Source organism: Rhagoletis pomonella, unplaced genomic scaffold (genome assembly GCF_013731165.1).
Source record: "Rhagoletis pomonella isolate Grant_MI unplaced genomic scaffold, Rhpom_1.0 Rhpom_scaffold_00007, whole genome shotgun sequence".
Lineage (NCBI taxonomy): Eukaryota > Metazoa > Arthropoda > Insecta > Diptera > Tephritidae > Rhagoletis > Rhagoletis pomonella.
The window spans coordinates 51,756,825-51,781,068 of NW_023458561.1; the positions used below are offsets into that span (position 1 = coordinate 51,756,825).

The 24,244-nt window shown below is 35.6% G+C and overlaps 1 protein-coding gene across 2 annotated transcripts in view; it reads right to left on the reverse strand.

The window, feature by feature from the left end:
- LOC118743033 overlaps positions 1-24,244 on the reverse strand; it is a 191,159-nt gene that overhangs the window by 85,899 nt on the left and 81,016 nt on the right. For both annotated transcript variants that reach the window (XM_036475504.1, XM_036475503.1), the window contains exon 2: positions 15,446-19,793. In XM_036475504.1, the coding sequence (XP_036331397.1) occupies positions 15,446-15,810 (365 nt within the window). In that variant the 5' untranslated portion in view covers positions 15,811-19,793. The remainder of the gene's footprint in view (positions 1-15,445; positions 19,794-24,244) is intronic.

A 24,244-nucleotide genomic window follows, 5' to 3' on the forward strand; every position in this document is an offset into this window, starting at 1 on the left:
CCAGGCGGTCACTTCATTGCATTTGTGGGGGCTTCTATCGTTGTCTACCTGCGGATACCGAAGGGAAGGACCTTGTCACCGACATATCGATAGCTATCGCTGTATTTTTACTCAATTGATTAACGCAGTTAAAAGCTCAGGTAAGTTGCAAGAATTTTAATAAGGTGATCGGCAAAGTTCATTTCTCAATTGTTGCCTTTTACTTTCGTTTGCTTGTACTTAGTATGAGGAAGACCACTCCATTCCTGTCTTGTCTCATCTGGTCTGGCCTGTTCTTGTCCGGTCTTGTATTGCATTGTGTTGTTTTGTCTTGTGTTGTCTTTCCTTGTATAGCGTAATGTTGCCTTGTCTTGTTTTGTCTTATCTTGTGTTGTCTAGTCTGGTTTTGTTTGATCTTGTCTGGTCTTGTCTTGCCTTGTGTTGTTTTATTTTGTCTTGTCTTTCCTTGTCTTGTCTTGTCTTGTTTTGTCTTACCTTGCATGGCTTGGTCTGATCTTGTCTTGTCTGGTCTTGTCTTGCATAGTCTTCTCTTGTCTGATACGGTGTATTTTCAGTCTCACAAAGACAGTCCGTTCGTCGGCGTAAATCAAGGGGGGCGATTAGCTCTGTACAGATCAAACTCCGTTTTAGAAAGGACAACGCTTTGTTAAACCTACTTTTTAGTCCTAAGCGGCTTGGTATTTTTTTAGACTTGCCGTTGACTGCAAATACACAGATGGTTAGTAATTAATCCCTTCATCCAAAGTAAATCGTAAAATGTTTCGTCACTACATCAGAGTTCTGTTTATCAGCCAAGAGTGTTTTGTGTTCCCAAGTAAAAACTATTTTTATGGAATGAAGAATTTCTTTAAAGAAAATTGTGTGGGCAGTGATACCAGTTGCCATTAGTGTTGAAATAAAATTTAAGTAGTTACATCGACCTTTTTACATTGGTTATATATATAAAAAAAAACTCCGTCAAATTTCGATATAGATACATATGTAGTGTTTAGAGTGCTTAGAGTTTAGTAGTAGTATGCAGCTACTACTCATGCACACATATATGTATATTTTAAGCACTTAAGAAATACAACTTTCCTTTATTACTTTCTTATAATCCCTTAAAAAGCTTGTGGGACTCTACCTTCTTGGAACTTAATTATCTTTTAAACATAACTACATTCATGCCTAGCAAACTTCAAGCAACAATGACATACATAAATAAGTACATACACCTACGTTATCTAATATTCCACAAATGTTAGACGTCAACCGAGCTCATTACATTTTCCAGTGCACCCACTATCTAATGATTTTAAACTACTTCATAAGAAAATTTCACAAAGCCCTGCTGCATAATCCACTCACACAAATACATACATATCAACTTACGTAACTTACCTTAATCATAATTATATAATTTTCGAAGCTAAAGGCTTCACACACGCGTATGCTGTATGTAATTACTTATGAATGTGGTTATGTAATGCTTGGCTGTGTCGTAAGCGTACTTTATCCACATGCGTACCTTTGACTGATGTCGAAGAACAAAAGTTACTTGCGGCGACGCGGCAACTAGCAATTAGAAAAGCGACGTATAGTGGAGGTTTTCAGCAAACAACTTCAAAGTACTATATACGTGCATAGAAAGGAGACATATGTGCAGGAACGCAAGAGGCTGGGATGCAGCAAAACTACTTGCAGGTAGAACGCAGTGCTACAGTAACTTACTGCTATGGTTTTATATATGGACATACACGACGCTTCAATGGAATAGGCAAATTTCTTTTCGCAAGGCACCAAGCTTCTACATTTTCTTGCAGGTATCAGTCAAAATTTTCTTCAGCCTCATTTTAAGTTTCAATTACGAATGAAAAAAATTAAAATTTTAATATGGAAAATATTACTCATACGCCATGTACGAGTGTGTACGACTATGGCCATGCCCGATGTGGCGTATGAGCAACATTATTTATTTCCTGTTTCTAGTATTTCATACAGAAAATTATTACACATTTTCCTCGTGATGTGGTCAGAGTAAAGAATTTTTAATTATTTTACGCAGCGAAGAACCTTGAGTTCAGTACCCCAAAAAATCGGTATTCAAATAGTTCTGATGATGCTCCTTTTGCTGTGAACTGAGTTATCTCCGTTTTCATATGAGCCTATATTCGATTTAGGATATCTACAAGTGCTCCTCCATCAATGATTGTTGAAAAATCGTCTTTGTGAAATTTCACGAAGAGGGCGAACTCTGTGGTGTTGTCGTTCGCACAGAAGCAGTAACACTTTCAGGGACAGCAACAGTAATACTTTATTGAAGCATCGAGGGAACACATTCCACTGCTTAGTACAGGCTGGATACTAAGTTGTCAAAGTGCCTTAATAACACCGTCAAAGTTATGACTGTACTTAAATATCCATAAAGACCACTTAGGCCCAATTTCTGACTGCCTATTTAGGTAAATAGAGATCGTTGAATAACTTCAAAAATGCATTTTCAGATCATACATCTAATCTGCACTTAAATTACCAATATTGGCTATTCAAATATTAGATATACAGCCCTGTGCTTGCACCAAATAACCAATATTGATAGAGAGGTTGTTTTATCAATATTTCCAAACAACAATCAGCTGTTTAGCACAAATGCAACAACAATTTCAAGGAACAAGCAACGGTGAAAGGGAGAGGCTACAAACAACTTCAGGGCAACGGTGGCAAATTTATTAGATTTTGGAACATCTTTTTTAAGGCACGACCACTGTATGCTCTACTCTAAAATTGTGTATCCGCAAGTAGCAGCTACTTGGTCCTTATTCCACCTATAATGCCTGAAAATGTCTTTAAAGTTTTTGAAGACTTCTTAACTACTCTTCTACTAACTTCAACATACTTAAGCGTGCTATGCTTATTGTAAAAAAAAAATCTCTCGTTTCATTGCTTTAAGCAAAACAATGTACCCATTCATCTGAAGTAGCGTGTACATATGTAAGTACGTATTTGTGCAAGTTTATAAAAAAAAAAATTGCACTGACAAGTGCGCTAAGGCGTACAGGAGCAAGACAAGTCGTACAAGTCGAGTATATGTGTTGCTTAAAATGAAGTTGTTCGCGCCTGTATTACCTGGCAAGTACCTATCTTCGTCGGTATGTGCCGCCAGCAAAACTATGTATGTATATGTCACATACAATACTACCCAGCTAACCGTAAGCTAAATAGTGACACAGGAGACGTTGTGGAGTGATTTATAAGTCAGCTTCATTACATGAGTCGTCTCTATGTGCCAGTCCTAACTCTTTAACTTATGAGTTGGGGCGAGGCAGTGTTGCGTAAGTACCCCGACTATAGTATCTTGCAATCCATTCTCGGAAGTGTTAGAATAATTTTAGAGGAAATAGCGTAGCATGATCTTGGTTGCCTTGCATGATGTTTAAAATTTCTACAGGGATATCACTTTCAATGTTATATACCATTTCTCTTTCTGCTTTAGATAACTGAAGAAGCGGTGGACGCCTAGCGTTCGGAGGGGCGGTCGGCAGGCGTATGAGCCCGCTGATATTATTGCATTGTAGAATACAAAGCGAATTTGACATAGTAGGCAAGCCGAAGAAAATGAATATCTTTGTCAAAAACTTCGTTTGGTCTTAAACGGCGCTGAGATTCCATGTCTCGGACATACATTTACTCCATAAATTGATCAGACCAAATTCTCTTTAACAGCTGGCACATGTGCCCGACCAGTTCTCCGCCGCTGGATTTTTTTGAAGAACTCAGCGGGTTTACCGGCGGCTCCGGAGGCCTTGTTGTTTTTAAGCCGCCTAATTACTGTTCTCAGCTCAGCCATTGTCGAGTAGAGGAAAGTAAGTTTCGTGCACATACATTCTTCTTCATCATACGCGCCACCTCTGTCTACATTCAAAAACGTATCTAAAGTGTATTCCGGACATCCATTACTAGACTTCCCTCTTGGTATATATAGCAAATAGCCCCGGTTTTGAAAGCATTTGAAACTTCAAACTTTGATGAGAACCCGATGACAATGCAATAAGAAAGATGCATTAATCCGACAGGTAGCGCAGGTGGCGAGATATTTGAAAACCCCGTATTTATGGTCTGATATTGTTCATTTTTTGAAACATAGAAAGGAATAACTCCACAAAAAAATATTGACCCATAGGTCAAGGCGCAGTAGTAGAAATTTTTGAAGACCCGTATTTATAATACGATTTTTTTCATATTTACAACGTGCGGGTGTCGATTTTTTCTTTTCTCATTGTCGACTAATAAAATCTTGTCTTCAAAAATTCCATTTTATATTACTTGTCATTTGTACGATGGGTTTGCATGCTTCGCATTTCTTTGCAGCAGCAACAGGTCACTCTGCGTTGTACCAGTTGTTCCTGCATGGGCGTTAGTATGCAACCACGTCTTTCGCAGCGGCAAGAGGAGATTTGGATATTGATTCCCACTGCCCATTTATATCCGGTGGATGAAAAATTTTTTGCTCCAGAAGGATTATGAGTCGACTGCGACATTTCTCAGCTGTCAGTTGTGACTGCGGCTTCATGACGTCGAACGTTCGTAGCACAGCCGGGCGCACGGTCTTCATTGCACAGAGGCACATGCGGACCTTAGCGGCAATGAGGCATTGATCCGAGTCGATGGTGGCTCCTCGGATGAGGCGCAATCCAAACCTTCCGAATGTCAATCAACGAACGTGATCAATTCGTTCTTCGTACTATGATCGAGGGACACCCAAGTGGTTTGCGAATGTTTCATTGCTGGTGAGTGGTACTGCCAACTAACATGTTCCGTGCCGGGGTGAAGTCGATCAGCCGCTCTCCGTTTTTGGAGGTGTAGTCATGAGTGTTTCGACTTTTGGACCAAATATGCCTTTCTTACCGTTAGCTTTGAAGACGCCAAGCACAATTCTAACATCGTGACGGAGGCAGCACTCACGTGCTTACTATAAGCGATAATAGAACAGCTCTTAAGTCTCATCGTATTTCCTCTCCGTCGCGATGTGGAGGCAGGTCTCCGTATCAGCTAAAAGTTGTAGCCTACAACCAGTTAATTAACTAATCGATTTCTACCAGTTCAACGACTAGAATTTTAGCTAGCTGAATTGGCATTTCACTACAGAGTGCTTACTGGTATAAAACTAAATTCAAACACACACACACACACACACACACACAGACACCAACATGCATGCTTAGCATTTCTGTACTACAATTCCGCTTTTCTCTTTTGTGGCCACAAGGAGTTTAGAGAAGTGCAAAGCAACAACAAAAAAAAACAATAATAAAACTAAAAAATAATGAAGGAATGCAGAAAGCTATGAAAATGAGAATGAAAACAACAGCAAATATGCTAAGAGCCAGCAGTGTATTGTTGTTTATGGCGTTATTAATGGCAAGGGATTTCCAAGCAGCTGGCTGTTGGATAAAAAAAAAGGAAGAAAAAAGAAAGTAAGAGCATAAAACCATAAAAGAAAGTGCTGGAGCTATAATGCATGCATTTCTAAATGCACATACATACATATATCTATGCATGAGTGTACGCAAGTGTCGGCAACTTGCAGGGGTTAATGCACACATACACATATGTACATTTTTTTTCCTTCCAGCCACAGCAGTAACAATACGCCTGCTCCTAGCAAACAGCAATGGGAACACTGCCGCAACCCAACTCATCCATATTTCCTTTATTGTTTTTTTGTTTTCTTGTCGTTGGCGACACCTAGCCATAGCAGCCCGCAGAAGCTGCTCGACAGCAGCAACTTAAGTGACAGTAGGTACTTGCGCCACTGCCGCCGCCATAGTGGTTGGTGACAACCTGCAACGTCATTGCACTGTAATGGAGTCACCCAATTTAGTGTTGAGCCGCACAGCTAGAGCTAATAGATACACATATATACATACATACATGCACGTGGAAGTACATAAATATCTAAAATTTAACACCAGATAGCACGAAGAAAATGTGTGTGTGTGTTGTGGTGCCGCTGCTGCCGCCACCACCGTAAGCGACAACGTAAATTTTCTGGCCTTAATGACGTTACTTTGAGCTCGCTTAGCCCTCTATTGAGGCTAAGGATGTAACATTTATTTTGGAATTAATTAAACATTTAAAGCGTGTGTGCAGCAGGAAGTCAACGATAGCTATTACTACGAAGAGGCGCGTCTTACTCGAAATCCGTGACGCCAACGCCATTAGCTGCCGACATTACCAACAACACTACTGGCCAAACGGGTAACAATCACTTTTGCTTGCATTGTTGCTGGCATTCTTTGGTTTTTATTTTTCTACATATGCACATACATACATACATATATAGCTCTTTCCACTTTTAATTTCTTCTTGTTGAAAACTCCTATTTTTCGCAGGCGTTCTTGCATCTATAAGTGTTGATATGTATGTATGTAAGTATTTATGTGCGTGCCGGTAGCTTACCATGGGACTTCTTGCATTGCATGTTGGCTGTGACACATTGACCCAAAAAATTTCTACTCAGATATTGAAGTGACGTTTAATATTGAAAATGTGCAAAAATTTAAACAGGCTTTAATTTTTAAATATGCAGATGACAATCACTTAGAGCAGCAATCGACCTATAAAATTTTATAGTACAAGCAATGAATGACACTGGTTAAAGCAAAAATGTTTTATTGACGCTACTATCCAATTCCTCTGTAGAATTTCTCTGTGAATCCGTAAATTTAGTTGATTTTTTTTCTATGGATAAGTTTTCGAGATATTTTCTGTTAACCGCTATTCAGATTACAAAAGAAGTGGTTCCACTTAATCACGTATATCTTACGAATCAATTAAACAATTGTAATACGTAAATACGGCAAATGAAAGCCGATTAAATTATTCCATGTAACTTGCTCACATAACTTTTTGATGGGCAAAATAGTTTCTGAGAAATTGGTTAATTATTTCCTTTCCTTTTTTTATTTGTTTTCCTTTTTTTGTGAAAAAATTAAAAAAAAAACAAAATTTTAAGAGGGGGGGGGGGGAAATTACAGATTCTGTGCAAATTTTTTACATTTTTGTTAAAGCCTGTTCTGGTCCAAAAAAAATCATGCTACTAAGGTTTGCGCACGATGGAGTTAGTGCACGCTTTTTATTTGTAAAACTTTTCAAATACAAAATTTAATTTTATTTTTTCAAATCGACATAGCTTTGATAAATATACAAAAAATATCGTGCAAAGGTTTAGGATCATCCGATAATTATTGGTTTCGAAAAGAGTAAAGAAATAAAATAGCGTGAAGAAATTGTTCGATATTTTTTTATGAAAATCCAAATTGGACTTTTGAAACCATCGTTAAAAAAGCAGAGGTGTCCAGGAATACTACTTCGCGAGTTATTAAAATCGATGGCGAACGTCTAACTATTAATAGCAAAAAAGGAACTGGCAAAGCAAAGCAAAAGGTTTCAAAAACCCTAATGGCGCCAAGAAAATTTTAGCACTTTTTAAGAAAAATCCAAATCTATCGGAAAGAACAGTAGCGGAAAAACGTGCATTGCTCTCAGGCTTTGGATTAAAAAGTTAAAAAGGGCATAAGGTCACACATGGTCCAGAAAGTTCTGGATAGAAAATCAAACAAGAACATCGAAAAAAAAAGGAATTTGTATGGCTATATTAAGTACGATGAGACATATCTACTTGACGACTTCTAGCAGCTTCCGAGTGTGTAATATATAGAGTATGTGTAACATAGAGCGTGCTGATGTATTACAGCATAATTTCGTAAAAAGGGCTAGTTATTGCAAACTACAAAAAATAGGTAGTGGGACAATATTTAAATGTGGAAAAAGGAGTTGCTGCTATTTGAATATACAAAAATGAATATATGTATGTAAATTTTAAATGAGAAAACAAAAGTTACTTTGAAATTCTTAATAAAAATATGTGCAACGAGTTGCTTTGCTTTATATCTTCCAGCACATGATCCCTCGTTATAAAAATATGAATGTATATAGTTAATTTTATTGCTGGCTGCCATAAAAAATTAACAAACACGCTAAGCTTTTCCAACTAAATATTGTAGTTGAATGTTTTCATTTTATAACTATTGCGTGCTGTATAAAATAATGTGAGTTTAATGTGTGAAAAGCTTGCTAAAACCACACTGTGCTACCTTCTTTCCATTTTCTCAGAATCTTCGCATTTTGCTTTCGTTCAGCACAAAATGGTTTTTCTGGCTCGTTTAGGTTTTTGATATGTTTTCGTTGATAATTTTTGTATGATGACTAGCATGCGATTAATTCATGCGATGTTACGGTACTTAATAATAAATAATTTTCCACATAATTCTTCTTTTGGCTTTCGTTTTATTTGTGAAGTATTTGTATGACACGACGCTAAAAAAAGTGGGCAAGTCTTGGAAATTTAGCAGAAGCACACACATAACTACAAGTATTTGTGTTTTATCCAAACTTGCAGGAAAAAAACTTGCGCAGAAACTCGAAAACGGGTTATTCATGAATAATTCTTAGTTCAAACGATCCACACCCAAAACGCAAAAAAACAAACATGTTTTTATGCAAAAATTTTAGTAAATTATGGAGCTGTTGTGCGATGTACAGCAGACCCCGAAGAGGTGCGAAAGATATAAGCGGGAAAATACGCAGGTTTTCATATTTGAATACGTTTTAAGTGGATGGTAGCTGTATTTGTAAATATATCTTTCATATAAATAAATAGGCAAACAGGTTTTGTTTACACCTCTTTTATAGCTAATCTATACATCTAAGTATAAAGAATTATATACCATTAGAAAAGTACATACATTGGAGCTGAAGTGCAGAAAATAACTCAAATTTCAAACTATTTAGTTTAAAATAAAGCGAAAAAATCAGTTCAAAATTGATACTTAACAAACGCTATACTGCTACACTAGGCCACAAATGAAATTGTACACTCTTTTATAATATAAAATTTTCGAATATTTTCATGAACAATTTTTTGCATTAATTATTTATGAAAATATGGTTCATTCTATAATATAAACCATTTAAATCAAAGTTTAACAATTTTAAAGTAAAAACAAATTGTAATCAAAATTTTCAGCTTTTTTTTTTGAATTTCAAAAAGTTTTCGAATATGCCATTTTGTAGCCCATTCCTTTTTTTGTAAGTAGTGCAAGTTCAAGTCGCTAAAAATTACCGTTGAATTTTTTAGAAGTTTTTTGTCACTTTTGCTCCCATATAACGAATAAACACAATTTATTTGTGTTTATATGGAAGAGACCCGCAACACCCTCCGCAAAAAAAGTCTAAAAACCTTCAAAATTGCACTTTGTGCATACTCGAAAATTTTCTAGTAATTCCGAATAAAAAGGTGTACATTTTGATGAAATTTTTTTGAATTTTTGGGCACTTTATATAAACTGTGAAACTTCGATGTCGAGGTAGCCGCACCAGCATCACCCTAAGTCGAGGTGTTGAGCTACACGTGCCGATGTCTGAATAGTCAGCGGGAGTATATTGAATAGCTTGCCGCGAACGGTCGCCTCCGATGACCAAGAAAAGTCGGAGACATAAGTGCCTACTGCACGTATGCTGGCTTTGCGTACGAGTGACGAACCCTTTCCGTATATACTAGTGGAACCAAAAACAATGCATGACAAAACAAAAGAGCAAAACCCAAAAAAAAAAATCCAACAGAAAATCTAGTGACGTCGGCACTTCCTTAGGGGAACCCGGGCCCCAGTGTTACGGAATCTGATGAGGACATCTGACTTACTTTTGGTCAGGAGACATTTGAAAGTATTCCAGGTAGTACCAAAGATAGTACAACGGAGCTTGGAGGGGAGAAGGGAAAACGGAAACATAAAAAATTGCTGAATCTAAACAGGAAAAGCCGCTACCAGAGGGCAGCTCAACTTTTTTCTTCTTTAGTATAGATATAGTGATACAGCTTACTGGACAGGCATAAAAGTGTTTAGCAAGTAGTAACAAAACACTTGGAAATAGAACAACTAACTGCAGACAATAAAATGAGAAAATATTTTAGAAGGGATTCACTGAATTCCAAATATAAATTATACAACATCTATAACTACGTAAAGTATCCGAGTTTTCATAATTAACTTTTTTCTTTATACCTATCATGAAAATGGTAGGAATGGCTTTAAGCTATCTATTCTAATGTATTTTATAGGCAAAAGAAAAGTCCTGCTTGACTGATGTTATTAAAATCGAATATATATCAAAATTCACACAAGTTTTTTATTTTAATTACTCGACCCTTCATTAACGTACAATCGCACGTTTCTAGCTTAATTTTAAAACTTATAATTATTTCATCTTATTATTTCCTCTTGCTCGGTTGTGGTTTTTTGTATATTCGCACATTTTTCAGTCAAGCATTATTTACGCTCATTATTTTCTTGAAGTGTAAAAATGTTTTATGCTAATTTTGCATTTTTCAACGGCTCACTTCTTTTATTTATTCTTTCCCTTATTCATTTTTTGCTCCACTTAACTGCCGTCTGGCATGTGAAATGCACATGAATTGTATATTTAATAGCATCGTGAAAAACACACAGGCGAATAGTTAAGTGCCAACACATCAATACATATAAACACGTATACATATATATGCTGCTGATTACTTATAAAGAAATTACACAAATACTTACATAAACATACAAAATATATACATAAAATCGTTAGCTGATCCCCTTTTAAAAATGTCTAAATTGCAGGTTTTCTCGTTAACCTATCAAACACAAATAACTTCATTTGCAAATTGTGAACTTTTTTTGCAAACCCAGACGGAGGTAGCGGCAAATAACATTAAAGAGTCTAATGAATTTTTTACATACATAAATGTTTTTATTTTTTATTTTTATTCTACTCGTATGTGTGCAACAATATTTTCATGCATCTGTACGTATTTATGTAATGTATGCATTAAGTACCCCATTTTGCATTAACGTTTTTTTTTTTGATACAAATCAAATTACAATATAAATATACATAAGCCAAGGTTAGCGCCAAGCTCCCATCCCATCCGATACCCAACAATATCAGACATTCAGGGGATTCAGCAACAGACAAGCAGACAGGCAAGCATCTTATCGGCGCAACAGCCGTGCAAATTGGGTAATTGTAACGCGGATTACGCACGTTTCAAACAACAAAATGTGATAAAAAGAAAATTAACCGCGTTGCGTATACATGGCGTATGAGTAACATTTTGCTGGCCGACTTGTATGGTACATATGTAGGTGCATGTGGCGTATGTATGAGTGTTGTGTAATTTCACGTCTGCTGTGTTTATGTAATTTACGCAATATTTTGCTTGTTTACTTTGTTATTAAAATGCCGCTGTCATTGTAGGTTTTTGCAGTGACGCTGTTAATATGGTTGTTATTGCTTTTGCAAGTGGCGCTCATAGACCATATATGAGGCATTTTATGTGAACTTGTTCAGGGTAAAATTCTGAACATCTCGGATCAGGCTGAGACCTGGGAAAATTATTAGCCTGCCGATTTTTTTTTTTGAGACTTCACACTTGGCTCAGAACCCGACGACAATGCAATACGAAAGATGAGTTAATCCGATAGGTGGCGCAGGAGTCAAGATATTTGAAAATCCCGTATTTATAGTCCAATTTGGTTCATATTTAGAGTGTATATAAGCTACACGAAAAGGAATAACTCCACTAAAAAAGTTGCCGATAGATGGCGCACGAGTTGGTATATTTGGCTAACCAGTATTTATAGTCCGATTTCGTTCATATTTAGAAAGCTAGTTTAAAAAATATTTGCTTTCACAATTAACCTATTTCCTATAAGCATAACAAATTTCAGAAAAATTTTTCTTAGATGTTGAAAATCAAAACAAATTAAAAAACAAAATTCACCAATATAAAGAGCATCTAAAAATTAATAGGAAACATCTTTGTTCGATTTTTTTTTTTATTACATGAACACATACGCCAAAAAGTTTTAGTAGTGGGCGGTGACAAGTAAGGTATATTACCACCAGATGGAATAATAATTATCCCAGTTCTCAGCTCGATGTGAGGTAGTCGAACTTTTTTGAATATTTCGGGTAAAATACCTCATACACTATATTGTGTACATATTTTTGTATGCACCTACCTCGTATGCGTGAGGTTGCATGCGTTTGTTTGCACAATAAGCAGCAACGATTTATATGACAACTAAGCACTTTTAACCTGCTTCAGCGCCGTGCTTCGTTCACACAATTTCGTGGCAAAATATGTAAATTTTATTGAAATGAAAAAGGCAGCGAGATGGGTTTCACATAAACGCACGCATATACATACATACAATGTGGGGGCATACATTAGAGCATATTCAAATTAGAGATGTCATATTGAAATAAAAAAAAAAAGAATCGATCTTTGAATCAACTCGAATCGAAATAGAAATAATCGATGCTGAAATCGGCAAAAAAAAATATCCCCATTCATATATTTGGGCAAATAACGTCTTCTAATTAATAAGGAACAAAGTACTGCAATCTGACCAAACTTTTATTATAATTTTTAAAGTAAAGATACATTTTTCATAACAATTTCAATAAAGAGATTTATTCAAAAGCTATCAAGTAGCTAACAATTCATAAACACTTTGAAAAAAAAATAAAGTTACAAGAAATTATGTCAATGTATTTAATGGTAAAGACGTTTCTTTTTCACTTATGTAAGCATTTTGAAAAAATTTACATATTCTATCCGGAGTTGCGATAGCTCATACATAAAATTTTATTCGCAAAGTTGTCATTTCACCAAAAATGTCACTTAGCTATGTTTCCGGAATCGCACTAATGGCTATTTTTATGAACTTAATGTCCAAGGTTGTCATTAAAATTTTGGGCATTTAATGCTTAGCGGAAATTCATCAATAACCATACATAAGGAAATTTTAACATTTTTTTTTATCATATTTTTTGTCGTTTTCGCTAACTCTATATTTACCCTTTTTAGAAACTCTGACCATAACCAATTTAAAAATGAAATAGCGTCTCTATCAACTGTTTATGTAAATATTTTTCGGATGCAATGCGTTCTAATTTTAATAAAAAAATTTTAAAATGAAGATATGTAATTGTTAGAGCCGCTTTTTAAATTAATACAGTGCCAGAATTACGGCATCCGTAATGGAATAAAATTCGAATCAAACTTGTTTTTGAGTTAATCTCGAAAGCGAGCTCGCTTTATCAATTAAAAATATATTTGAGAGAAAACAGCTAAAATTATCACAAATACATAATTTTGACATTAAAAACCCCAAGGCAAAAGTCCAGCTGCTCCGATCACACCACCTTTTATGAATTTGCCTTGATTTATCCTAAATTAGTAGCAACTAACTAACATTGTTTCTTAAAAAAAAATCTAGCAACTTCTATCATTTTTTGTATGTAAAATCTACTAATATTAATTTTTTTGGAAGTCCGTGATAGTGTGATATATCTTTTGAGTTTAAGCCGCTCACTGTTTTTTTTTTTTTTTGCTCATTGTGCGGCCTCGACCTAATGCAGAAAATGAGTGAGTAGCAAAATACATACTCATTAACGGCGCGTTGTCATTCAAATATTCACCTGTATTCCGATAGCTTCCGGTAAGCATTCCCGTTAGTGCTTTTTCGAAAATGTACACATAATAAATTCACACATACAAATGTGCGATGCTGTTATTTATTAGTCGACCACCAAGTATTTAAAAACCATCCCTGGGCGCTTTGCATTATATCGGCTCACTTTTAAGCCAATATTTCAATCTTAAAAAGCACCACTTTTGGCCCGCATGACATTGTCATAATGACATTAACCTAGACATGTTGTTAGATTTACGTGAATTATGGACTTTTAATGTATCTATATGCAGATTATGTACAATTTTGCCAGAGGACATCGCTTGCGTTTTTTATATATTTAATATATGTATGTATGCCAAAATTGCTAAGGCGGCTACAGCGTAAAATAATAAGAAGATAACAAGTATGTGAACAAAAAATAAACAAACCAGAACATTGCAAAAAGCTGAAGGTCAAAGGCTGAAGTAAAATACCATAAACGCATTCTCAACAAGTGACAGCTGACGCGAAAATGAAATTAGCTTTGCGAAAATCTAAGATATTTGTTGCTAAAGCAAGAAAGTATGTAGCTATCACTTGTAATATGACAATTAAAAAGGAAAGTAAAGAATATAGAGAAGGAAGTAAACACCAATAATAAATTAAATTTAAGTAAGACAATACAAGTGAAATAACAGAAAACATTTTTACTAAATCGTCTAAGCCGTTGAATTCAAACTGTAGCATAATTACATATAGTTATCCATATGTACAAACATACGTACAGATATGAATCTAAATTTGAAATTTTGTACACAAATTTGAAAAATTCAACAAATTTTCACGAAACTTCAAACTTCTTCATCAAAATTTTTAGAAAATGTTTTCCTACTCCCGCCGCGGTAAAGTTGGTGTAGCAGATGCCAATGAGATAACTGCTGTTGTTGCGCTGGTCAGCTCTGAACTCGTGACCCAATAAGGGCATGTCTCGCTATAGCTTTGCAAGATGTAGCGGCAGGACTATTAAAGGCGACTAAACACTCCAGTGAGAGAAGATAGCGCGGCTCTGAGTAGGGACCCAATAGCAATGAATTCTTATAAACCTAACTCAAGATTTTGACGTGTGCTATCGGTCGCGCGCCTCTGAGATACTTGAGGTACGAGTCGGGTAACTGGACTATGAGCGGTGAGAATTCGCTCAAGCTCCTCCCCCTCAGTGTCCACTTTTCACGCCTCCGAGTTGGGATCAGGGGATAAAGGCACTGCCTTGAATAACCTGCCCTACAGACGTCGACTCGCCTGAGCGATAAACTTTTTCTGATCCTGCGGCACCGGATGGCATTGTACCCGCCTAGTTCCAAAAAACTATGGATGTGTCATGCAGTTGGATGGATCCAATTTTTCTGGTTGTGTCACACGGGGGTACATTGCCAAGGCTTGGTGAGTGGTCAGGGTGTTGTTTATACCGAAAGCGAGCAGCTGCTCGATATACATATTGGGATATATTGTATATGGGGAACGGAATACCTTGCGATGGCCTATCGGGAGCTCAACATGGGTACGTCAAGGGTACGTCGCTCAAGATCACCCTGCATACAATTAAGAGGTCGATTGAGCGCCCATTCAAAAAAATCTAAAAATTTGGTCGCTTTGACATTCAATTTTAATATGTCAATAAGATTTCGCACCTGTGTTTCGAAATGTCTTTTGAAGCTGAAATAGGGACTAGTGGATGGCGTATGGAGATGTTTGATTGTCTGTTATAAATTTATACTGACAGTTTGTACTGCTCTCAACCGTAATTTTTCAGTTCCACTACCGAACCCATGTATTATTTCCTCGAGCCAAAAACCTTGCCAATAAAGAAAGCAGACGAAAACAGTACGAGTACTTACAGAATATCCAAAGGCAATTTCACCGAACAATCACGCAACGATGATTGTTGTTGTCGCTGGTGTTGTTGTTGTTGCTGTTGATGATGTGACTGATAATTTTCTGATTGAAATTGTGAATGCGACGTATGCTGCGAATACTGTTGTTGTTGTTGTTGTTGTTGATAATGATATTGATGCTGACGTTGTTGCGACTGCAACGGCTGCTGTTGCTGTAGGTATGGATGGCGTTGCTGTGTGCTATGATATTGTTGTTGTGGATGTTGGAGGAGATGTTGCGTTTGTTGTTGATATTCATCCGTATCATTGTTGGTGTTGTTGTTGTGATTTGTCGCGCCACTGCTTGCGCGTCTTTTAGCGGCAGTCATCAGTGGTAGGGTGAGTTGGGCGGAACTTTTGACGAGGGAAGCGAAGTAATGGCAAAACGGAAGAAAGTGGCTACTGCAGCAAAAAAAGTAAAAGCGCAGCGAAACAACAGCCGTGGCAAAGGGTAACTTTTCGTTGCGAAATTGATTTTTTATAAAGTAGCTGGAGGGATGACACGAGGCTAGTTTAGGGTAAGTGATTTGCGTCAGAGGAGCGTATCAACTGTTGCTGAGCTGATGTTCTTTTTTTTGTTTTTTGCTTAGTATGTTGCTTTAGTTGAGATTGTTTGTGCTTTCGTTGATATGCGTGCTGGACTTAGGTTTAGTATCTACTGGCAAGAATTTGTATTAAGCACTGGTTCATCCAAGTTATTAATTATCTATTTTGCAGATTTATTCGAGAAATTTTCATTGGTTAATAAACTGCGCTTTTTCTAAGGGGTGTGAGGCTTATGATTTCTGTAGTTTTGCAGCTTTCACAAAGTTTCGGATGCTGTAAAATTGCCTTATAATTAAATCCTTTTCTCATTGCATATTGTTCGATCACTAGGCATGTTCTGAATTAGTAAAAGCACGTTTCTTTAACTTCTTTTAAATAAGCTTTAAGCTGCACAGGTTAAGCTTTCTCTTCTTTCTTGGTATTTACGCAAAGCGCTTCTAATTTAGCTTCGAGCTTTTTTGAATTAACTAACAGCTTCCAAGTTTTCCACTTTTAGGTAGCTATTGAAGCTTTTACACTACTTTACTTAGGGGACTCTAGTTTTTATTTGGTTATGCGGATACTGAGACACCGTTTGAGGAGACCATTTCTGACACAAGGCCTGCAAGCTTCCCTAGCTGCACGAATATTTTTTCTTAACCTTTTTTAAGAGTGTCAGATTTTTTAAGTGTATCTCATAGTAGTTAATTTGGCCCAACTATTTTATGACGTGGCTATATTGTTGAGTGCGTTTTCAGGTTCATCTACAACTACATTTGCCTGTCTCCTCAGTTGATTTGAATGTTTTTGTCTGGTTTAAAAGCTCTAAAACTTATTTGAGCTTCTTTAAATTCGCGATATAAGCTTTCTTTATTACACTTAACTTTAGGTGTCCATATTAGCGAGTGGTTCTTTTATTTGTTTCAATAATGGTCACAACGAAATCCGCTGTCCGAGCTTTTTAAAACTTTGCGTGGGTTTTATTCTGGCGCTCACGAAATTAAAACTTTTTCTAGTATTGGCCGGGTTGAATCATATTTTTCGCTGTAAAAACGTTCTTCTGTTTCTGCTAAGTTGAAAGAAAATATCGCTTTCAGAGCTTTTCTTAAAAAAAGCTTTTGCAGCTTTCGAGCGTTGTACACTTGGAATAGTTTTTAACTCTACCTATATGTTACGGTTTTGACTAAACTCAATTTTGCGCTGCCACTTACGAAGTATAAACCACTAAAAAGCTTTCGCGTATCAGTGTAATTAGCTGCACCCAGTTCTCTCTTACACATGCCTTTAACATGTCACTGCTCATATACGAATTCAATTTGATTACCTTGATGAATTGTTTTTTTTTTTTTTTTTATATATGCGTGGCCAATATTGCTTTGCAAATAACACTTGGAAATGTCCAAGTACCAGCGAATAATCAAAAAACGCTCGATTATGAAAGCTTTCAATATGCGTGTTTCGTCTTTGTTTTGTTGTTAACTTACGTTCAACTCATTTTACAGTTGACATGCGTTGATGGTATGTGAAATAATTTCAATTGGTTTTGTTGTAACTACTATGGTTGGTTATTGTTGTTACGGGCCTCGTCGATTTGAATGGCGTCACCGCAACACCGGAATTTAAGTGGCCGTTTAATTTCCGTCAACTATTTCCGCTTTGCAGCAAATTGCATTAATGATACCAGCAGCAGCAACAACAACCGCTTCGAACAATGAAAATTTGTTGTTGAATATAATAGCCACATATGTATGTACATACACTCTTGATGATAGCACAAGCTTAACACAAAATACTTATCCACACATGCATACAATTTTAATCGCACTGGCTTGGCTCATAAACGCGCTTATAGTCCTTTATGTACACACATACATATGTATATGTATTTCATGTGTATGCATGTATGTGGGTGCGCGCGCTCCAGATGCGCTGAGTGCAGTCGAGCGCAAGATTTTTATGTTTTGTCTTTTACTTATGTCTTTGTTTTGTTGTTGATGCAGCTGCTTATTGCTGTTTCCACTACTTGTTTTTGTTGTTGCTAAGCTTTGCACAATCGACTACTTAGTTGCTCTCCACTTGACAGCAATAGCGGCAATTTTGCTTACTTGCTGCCGCTCCACCGATACAGTCTGACGTTATATGTTGTTGTTGTTGCTTGTGAAGTTGCTGCTGTTGTGTTGTTGTGGTTTATTGCTGCATGCAATGTTTGTTATTGAAGTCGTTGTAGCGGATAATTAGATTTAGCGCGCGCGCTCTTCCTTGTTTTCCTTCGATGTGCTGCCACTCGCTTAACTGAGCAGCATTACATTTGTTTGTGCACAAATATGTATGTTTGCTGCATTACAAGGACTCCCTTCTCTCGCGCCTTCTCTTATCTACCTTCTTCTAACGGCCGCTTTACCAGTCGAGTGAGCGTAGTAAGCGTCTGAGTGGAAAATCTATGTCTGTGTATTTTGCTCCGTTCAGCTAAAGCGTCGATGTAATTGCTCGATATGTGCCATTGTTTGCTTGCCTGTTGTTGCTATTCATTTGTTTTCATTATTGCTATTGCTTTCAAGAATATTTGTGCTAATAGTTGCTTTACGTTGCGTTTGCTTTGCCACACTCAGCTTTTCGCCTAGGCTGCTATTTCTAGCTTCCACTCTCTTCGGCTGTGGTCTCTAATGCTCCTCCTTCTGTTGTCTTGTTATTATTCCTAGTCACTTCCTATTACCTTTACCTCTATCGTTGCTGTGCTGCTAGGCGTTGTCACTGCTTCGTCTTGTTTTCCCTGTGGCCATAGACGGTTTTGTTAATTATGATATGGTTGCGCGCTTTATTTGCTAAACTTCTAGTCGATTTATTGCACTGCGCTGCTATTTTCACGGCTGTTGTTGTTGGTTCTTCTCAAGTGGTAACAACAATTGCTTTAATTTTGTTGCTTGTTGCTTGTTGCAGCTCTCGTTGTTTTATCGCTATTATCTGCCTTATAGCTGCTGCAACATTTCCGCTTTCGCACTTCTCATTTATGATGTCGTTTGCTTTGTTGCTATTGTTTTTGGAGTAGTTTCTGTTGTTGTTACTTCAGTAGCCACTTTAGAAGAGTTTGTTGTATGGACTGCTGCCGTTTCATTTGCATTCAATTAGAATTTGTTTGCTTCTGCGTTGTATTTCCCTTTGTTGGTAGTGTTTTTTTTTATGTTTACGCTTGTTGCTAATATTTACCCCTTTGTAGTTGCTGTTATTCTTTATGCTACGCTGCATTTAAGGAATAACTTTTTATTTAATTATATATATGTATGTATAGCCACACATAAATGGGTATATGCCGTAACGTTTGTATGCGCTCAACTTAACATAAATATTTGCTGTCGTTGTTGTTGCTTTAGCAGTTGATTCCAGTTATTGGTGTTCATTTGTTTGTACTTTGTTGTAAAATAATACTATTTTTTTATTGGTTTATTTTATTTTTTTTAATTCACTATCGAAGTGCTATTATTTTAGTTGCCTTTTTCCTTATAATAGTCCTTTATAGCTCTGCTATTCTGATATGTTTGTATATTTGTATTCACAAGTGTTGAATCCACAAATTCATAAATGAGAATTGTTGATTGTTGTGCTTTTTTCTTTGTTTATTTTTTTTTTACTTCTATTAACCTATTTTCCGCTTATTGTGGCACTGTTGATATGTTTTGTTGCATTTGCATCGCTTTTGATTTTTTTTTCACCTCATTGACTTCCTTTCGCTTTTGTTTGTAATTTCAACAGAATTTGCAGCTGGATCCAATTGAGAGTTTACTCAAATAAGCTGTAATAAAAGAATAAGAGAAAAATATTTTAAAATAGTTATTAAAACAACTACATATAGACAACAATAGTAAAGCAGCAAATACTCAATATACAGTGCCATTCGATAATTTAAAAAAAAACATGTATTTTTAGCTTATTTGATATGAATATTAAACAACCTATCGCCTAGCTAATAAATTTTCAGGAAAATATATCTATCATATATCTTAACTCGGATAAAAATTGCGTTATAAGTAAGAAAGGAATTTCTTGTATTATTTTCAAATGATGGTTCAAGTAAATGACCAGAATACACAAATAAATGAAGTCTAATAAGTAGTTATACATATATGCATATGAATATTCAAGATACTTTTTATATACGGTTTTATAAAGTTTTGTTGTATACATTTTTTTAATTCGCCCTATGCGGTACAGAAGGTTTATAAATTTCGTTTCATAAAAATCGATACGCTCTAATTTTTTGAAGTGAGACTTCTTTAGCGGCGGTTGGTTGGTTGGGAGTAAATTGGCATATTCAACGGAAATTGCACACGGAAATTGTGCAACGGAAATAGTTGGAGCTGAAACAAGTGCTTCTTGAGTGTATGCATATAGTATTACTTTAACAAAAATTTGCTAATAAAAGGTTAAAGAATAACACTTAGAAATAGATTAAAACAAGAATGAAAGTAAAGGTGAGTAAGTACATAGATACAGAAAAGGTTAAAGGCAAAGGTAAAAATAAAAACAAAAGCAAGGAAGCGTAAAGATAGAGCAAAAATGAAGTCCAAGGCAAATTTAAATACTTTACTTATGTATGTATTATGTTATTGATATTTTTATCGAATTTGTTGTCGATATTTTTATCGATTTTATTATCGATTTTGTTTTTCGATTATTTATCAGTTTTGTTATCGATTACTTATAGATTTTGTAATCGATATTTTTATCGAATTTCTAAGCGATTTTTGTGATCGGCTTTGTTGTGTTGTTGTTTATTGATTTTGTTATAAATATTTTTATCGATTTTGTTATCGATATTTCTATCGATTTTCTAGTCGATTTTGCTACCAATATTATTATCGATTTTGTTATCGAAATTTTTATCGATTCGGTTTTGTTATCGATATTTTTATCAGTTTTGTTAACGATATTTTATTGGATGTTACAATATATTTTGTTATCGATAGAGTATAAAGATAAAAACGAAGATAAAGGAAAACATAATAACATATATGTTTATAAATGTAATTAGAACGAACAGGGGTAGAGGTAGGGATCTAGATAGAAAAAAGACAAAAAATATGACCTTAAACAAAAGGAGATGTATATATGTATATATGTACAAATATTGTATGAGAAAAAATATATATGTATGTAACGTAAAGACTGGTTTTCTCTCTGTCATATTTTGAGACCAAAATTTGGCGACATGTTTTGACACAACTTTATCTCCTTTGTCCATACCTTTACCAATGATATTATGGGCCTAAAACTGACAGACAGCCGATTTCGCAGCGCATGTACACGACTAAAGACCTATCCTGATCCAAATCAATCGATAAACCGCTTTCTGATCCCATTTGACAATGTGTTTTCACTTATTTGACGACAAATGCCACTGAATTTGACATACTTAATGCTGCTTGTAAGTTTAACTTCTCTAGTGTGGCCCCGACGTACTTACTTTTTTTAGTTTGCGGTTCTAATGAAAGGCACAGTCAAAATTATAAAATAAGAATCAAAAACAGAAACGCTTTTTCTGAAATATTTCAATTTAAAGATTCGCATATACCCGAAAAATTCACAACAAAAGCCTAATTACGTTTTTGCTGTCGTAAAAAATAAAAATATTGTTAAGTAAATTTAATTGAAAAATTGATTTCTATGCTAATTCATAAATATATATGTATCTAAATACACTTTCGCTGAAAGAAAGTTTAATTATTTTTTGTTTAGCATTTTCCATGTTAAAGTTTGAATTTTTTTCTTTCGCAATGCAAACTTAAGGTCAGTATGCAGCTTACTTAAGAAATTTGCTACGCTTTCTACTACGGGTTTCTAAATTTTTTTTTCTTTTTTTTTTAAAAAAAGAGCACAAGGCAACCCATGTTTGCAACATAAATATGTAAATGCCCGTTGCATTATTTCCTGAGTAAAAAGTGAGGCACCAGGCTGTGAAGCATCAGATGTCAAAATTCCATAGACACACACACGAAATAATGGCAATTTTTTCTTGAACGTTTTCTTGCGAGCTGCATACTGGCCTTTTAAATGAAAATATCTTGTCAAAATGACCTGATCTGGAAAAATTGTATACAGACCCGTATTCTACGAACCAAAATTAAGTTTACTTCTTATAAAATCTAAAACCATTTAATCGATTTGAACCAAACATGCATCTCTTTTTATATCAGTTAGGAAGAAGCTAGATGTTTTGACATTCAACAATATCCATCCTTTTTTATAATATGAAAATTTCACTTTTACATGTTTTTATAAGTCCCATAAAAAGAAGAGATAGAGCCCAAAAAATATTTCTCCGTCTATACCACTCTCTGCGTCTGTTTGCACGTAAATGTTAGTCCCTTGATTAGAGATATATCCTATATTAATCATTTCTTGGAACCTACTATATCGGAACATAAATATATAACCCCGTGGCCGATAAGAGATTTTGATTTACGTTACAATTCATCCTCCGAAGCAGTTAAGAACATAAAATTTGACATTTGAGTGAATAATAAAAACCTTTGCTTCGAAACTCTTTTGCTTATGTGATATTAAAGCTAAAATTTTATTGAATTCGTTTTAAAGAAATTTTATAAATATTAACGAGTCCCTGCGTGCTTTTTCTTATCAGCGATACAACATACTATTTATGCACATTGCTTAGCAGTAAAGTGAAAAACATAAATCCAGCAAAAGCTCTATAAGCGTGCAGAAATATCTAGTAAATGCCTTACCTCTAACGCCATTTTGAACCGGTAATTCCCCCAATCACAAATGCAGTTACAACTGCAGCTACAAATGCATCTACAAATTTCCTGTAACACAACATATTGACTGAGTTCAAATTGCATTTAACAAACTGGCATTGCAGCTTGTTTGTCTCACTTTCCTTATTGCTTGTTTCGTTAAGTTTTCCCTCGTATTTCCCTTGCGCACAAGCCGATCGCATGAACGCCCCCAAACCCATCGTCTCGTGCTGAATTCAATTTCATTGAGGCACCGGACTTTGCTGAAGGCAAACGGGTGGCGCTGAGAGGAATAAAAAGAAAAGTGAAGTGAAGGCGCCACAGACAATGCACTTCCGGCATGTCTGTGGCACAACTGTTGGCTAGAATAGCTAGCAATAGGCGTCGGCAAATACTCGTACATACATACATACTATGTTACATACCCAAACATGAGCATGTAAGTGAGACAAATGCTTATGTATGTGTACGTTTAAATTCAATAGCTGATATTTTTCCTTTTCTTTTATCTTGTGGAAAGTAGAAAAGTTATTGCGGCATACCCACTTGTGGCATCCTTTCAATGTACAGCGTGTGATGTTTTACTTGCTTTTCTTGCTTCATTCAGTAGTTGTCGACATTTTATATTCCAACATAAAAATGTTGAAACTTTGAAAAGCATTTTATTCCTTTGCTGTGTTTGATGTTTTCATCACATACCAATCCTTTGTTATCCCAGGTTGATACAGGTAATTCTTAGTAGGCATATCAATTGGAATGTACTTAGGCATGTATGAACATACATACATACATTGTAAAAATTACTATGGATATATTTTTTTAATGTGTATGTAAAAATATGTAAGCAATCTCGTACACTAAACAAACACCTACACATATTTAGACACTTTTGTACGCATGAACTCTTTCCGTTTATTTTTGATTTTGAAAAATACAGAGTATAGTCATAACAACTACAACAACGAGTAGGCTCCAAATAGTAAACCTTTGGCTTAATAGACGAATTGTAATATTGGAAGTGTGTTTTCTACAAAATGTTCCAAATATCTCCTTAAAATTTTAGTGACTGAGAAATTTCGGCTTTTAGAGTTTTCGCGATGGCTTCTTCAGGCGTCGCCTTGCAATTTATTTTTGAGCTGCAATAAAAAGAAAATCATTGGATTCCTAATTAGAAATTGTAAGGCGAACTACACATTAATTGGATGTTTTTAATGCTCAAACACAGACACGAATCTAAAGTCCGTTTTGCTGCATCACGTCTGGATTTTTTTGCAACCTCAAAAAACATTTCGGATTTTACGTGACAGAGAAAATCTGAGGTGTGTTTTGAGGTTAGGAAAATATCTAGACGTGATGGAGCAATACGGGCTTCAGATTCGTATTCAGCGACCCCAACAACATATGATAGACTAGGTTTGGTTAAATGAACCTTTCATCGATTTTTTTTTGTGTAGACATGTGTTATTGTTGCTTTTCCATAATAAGTTTT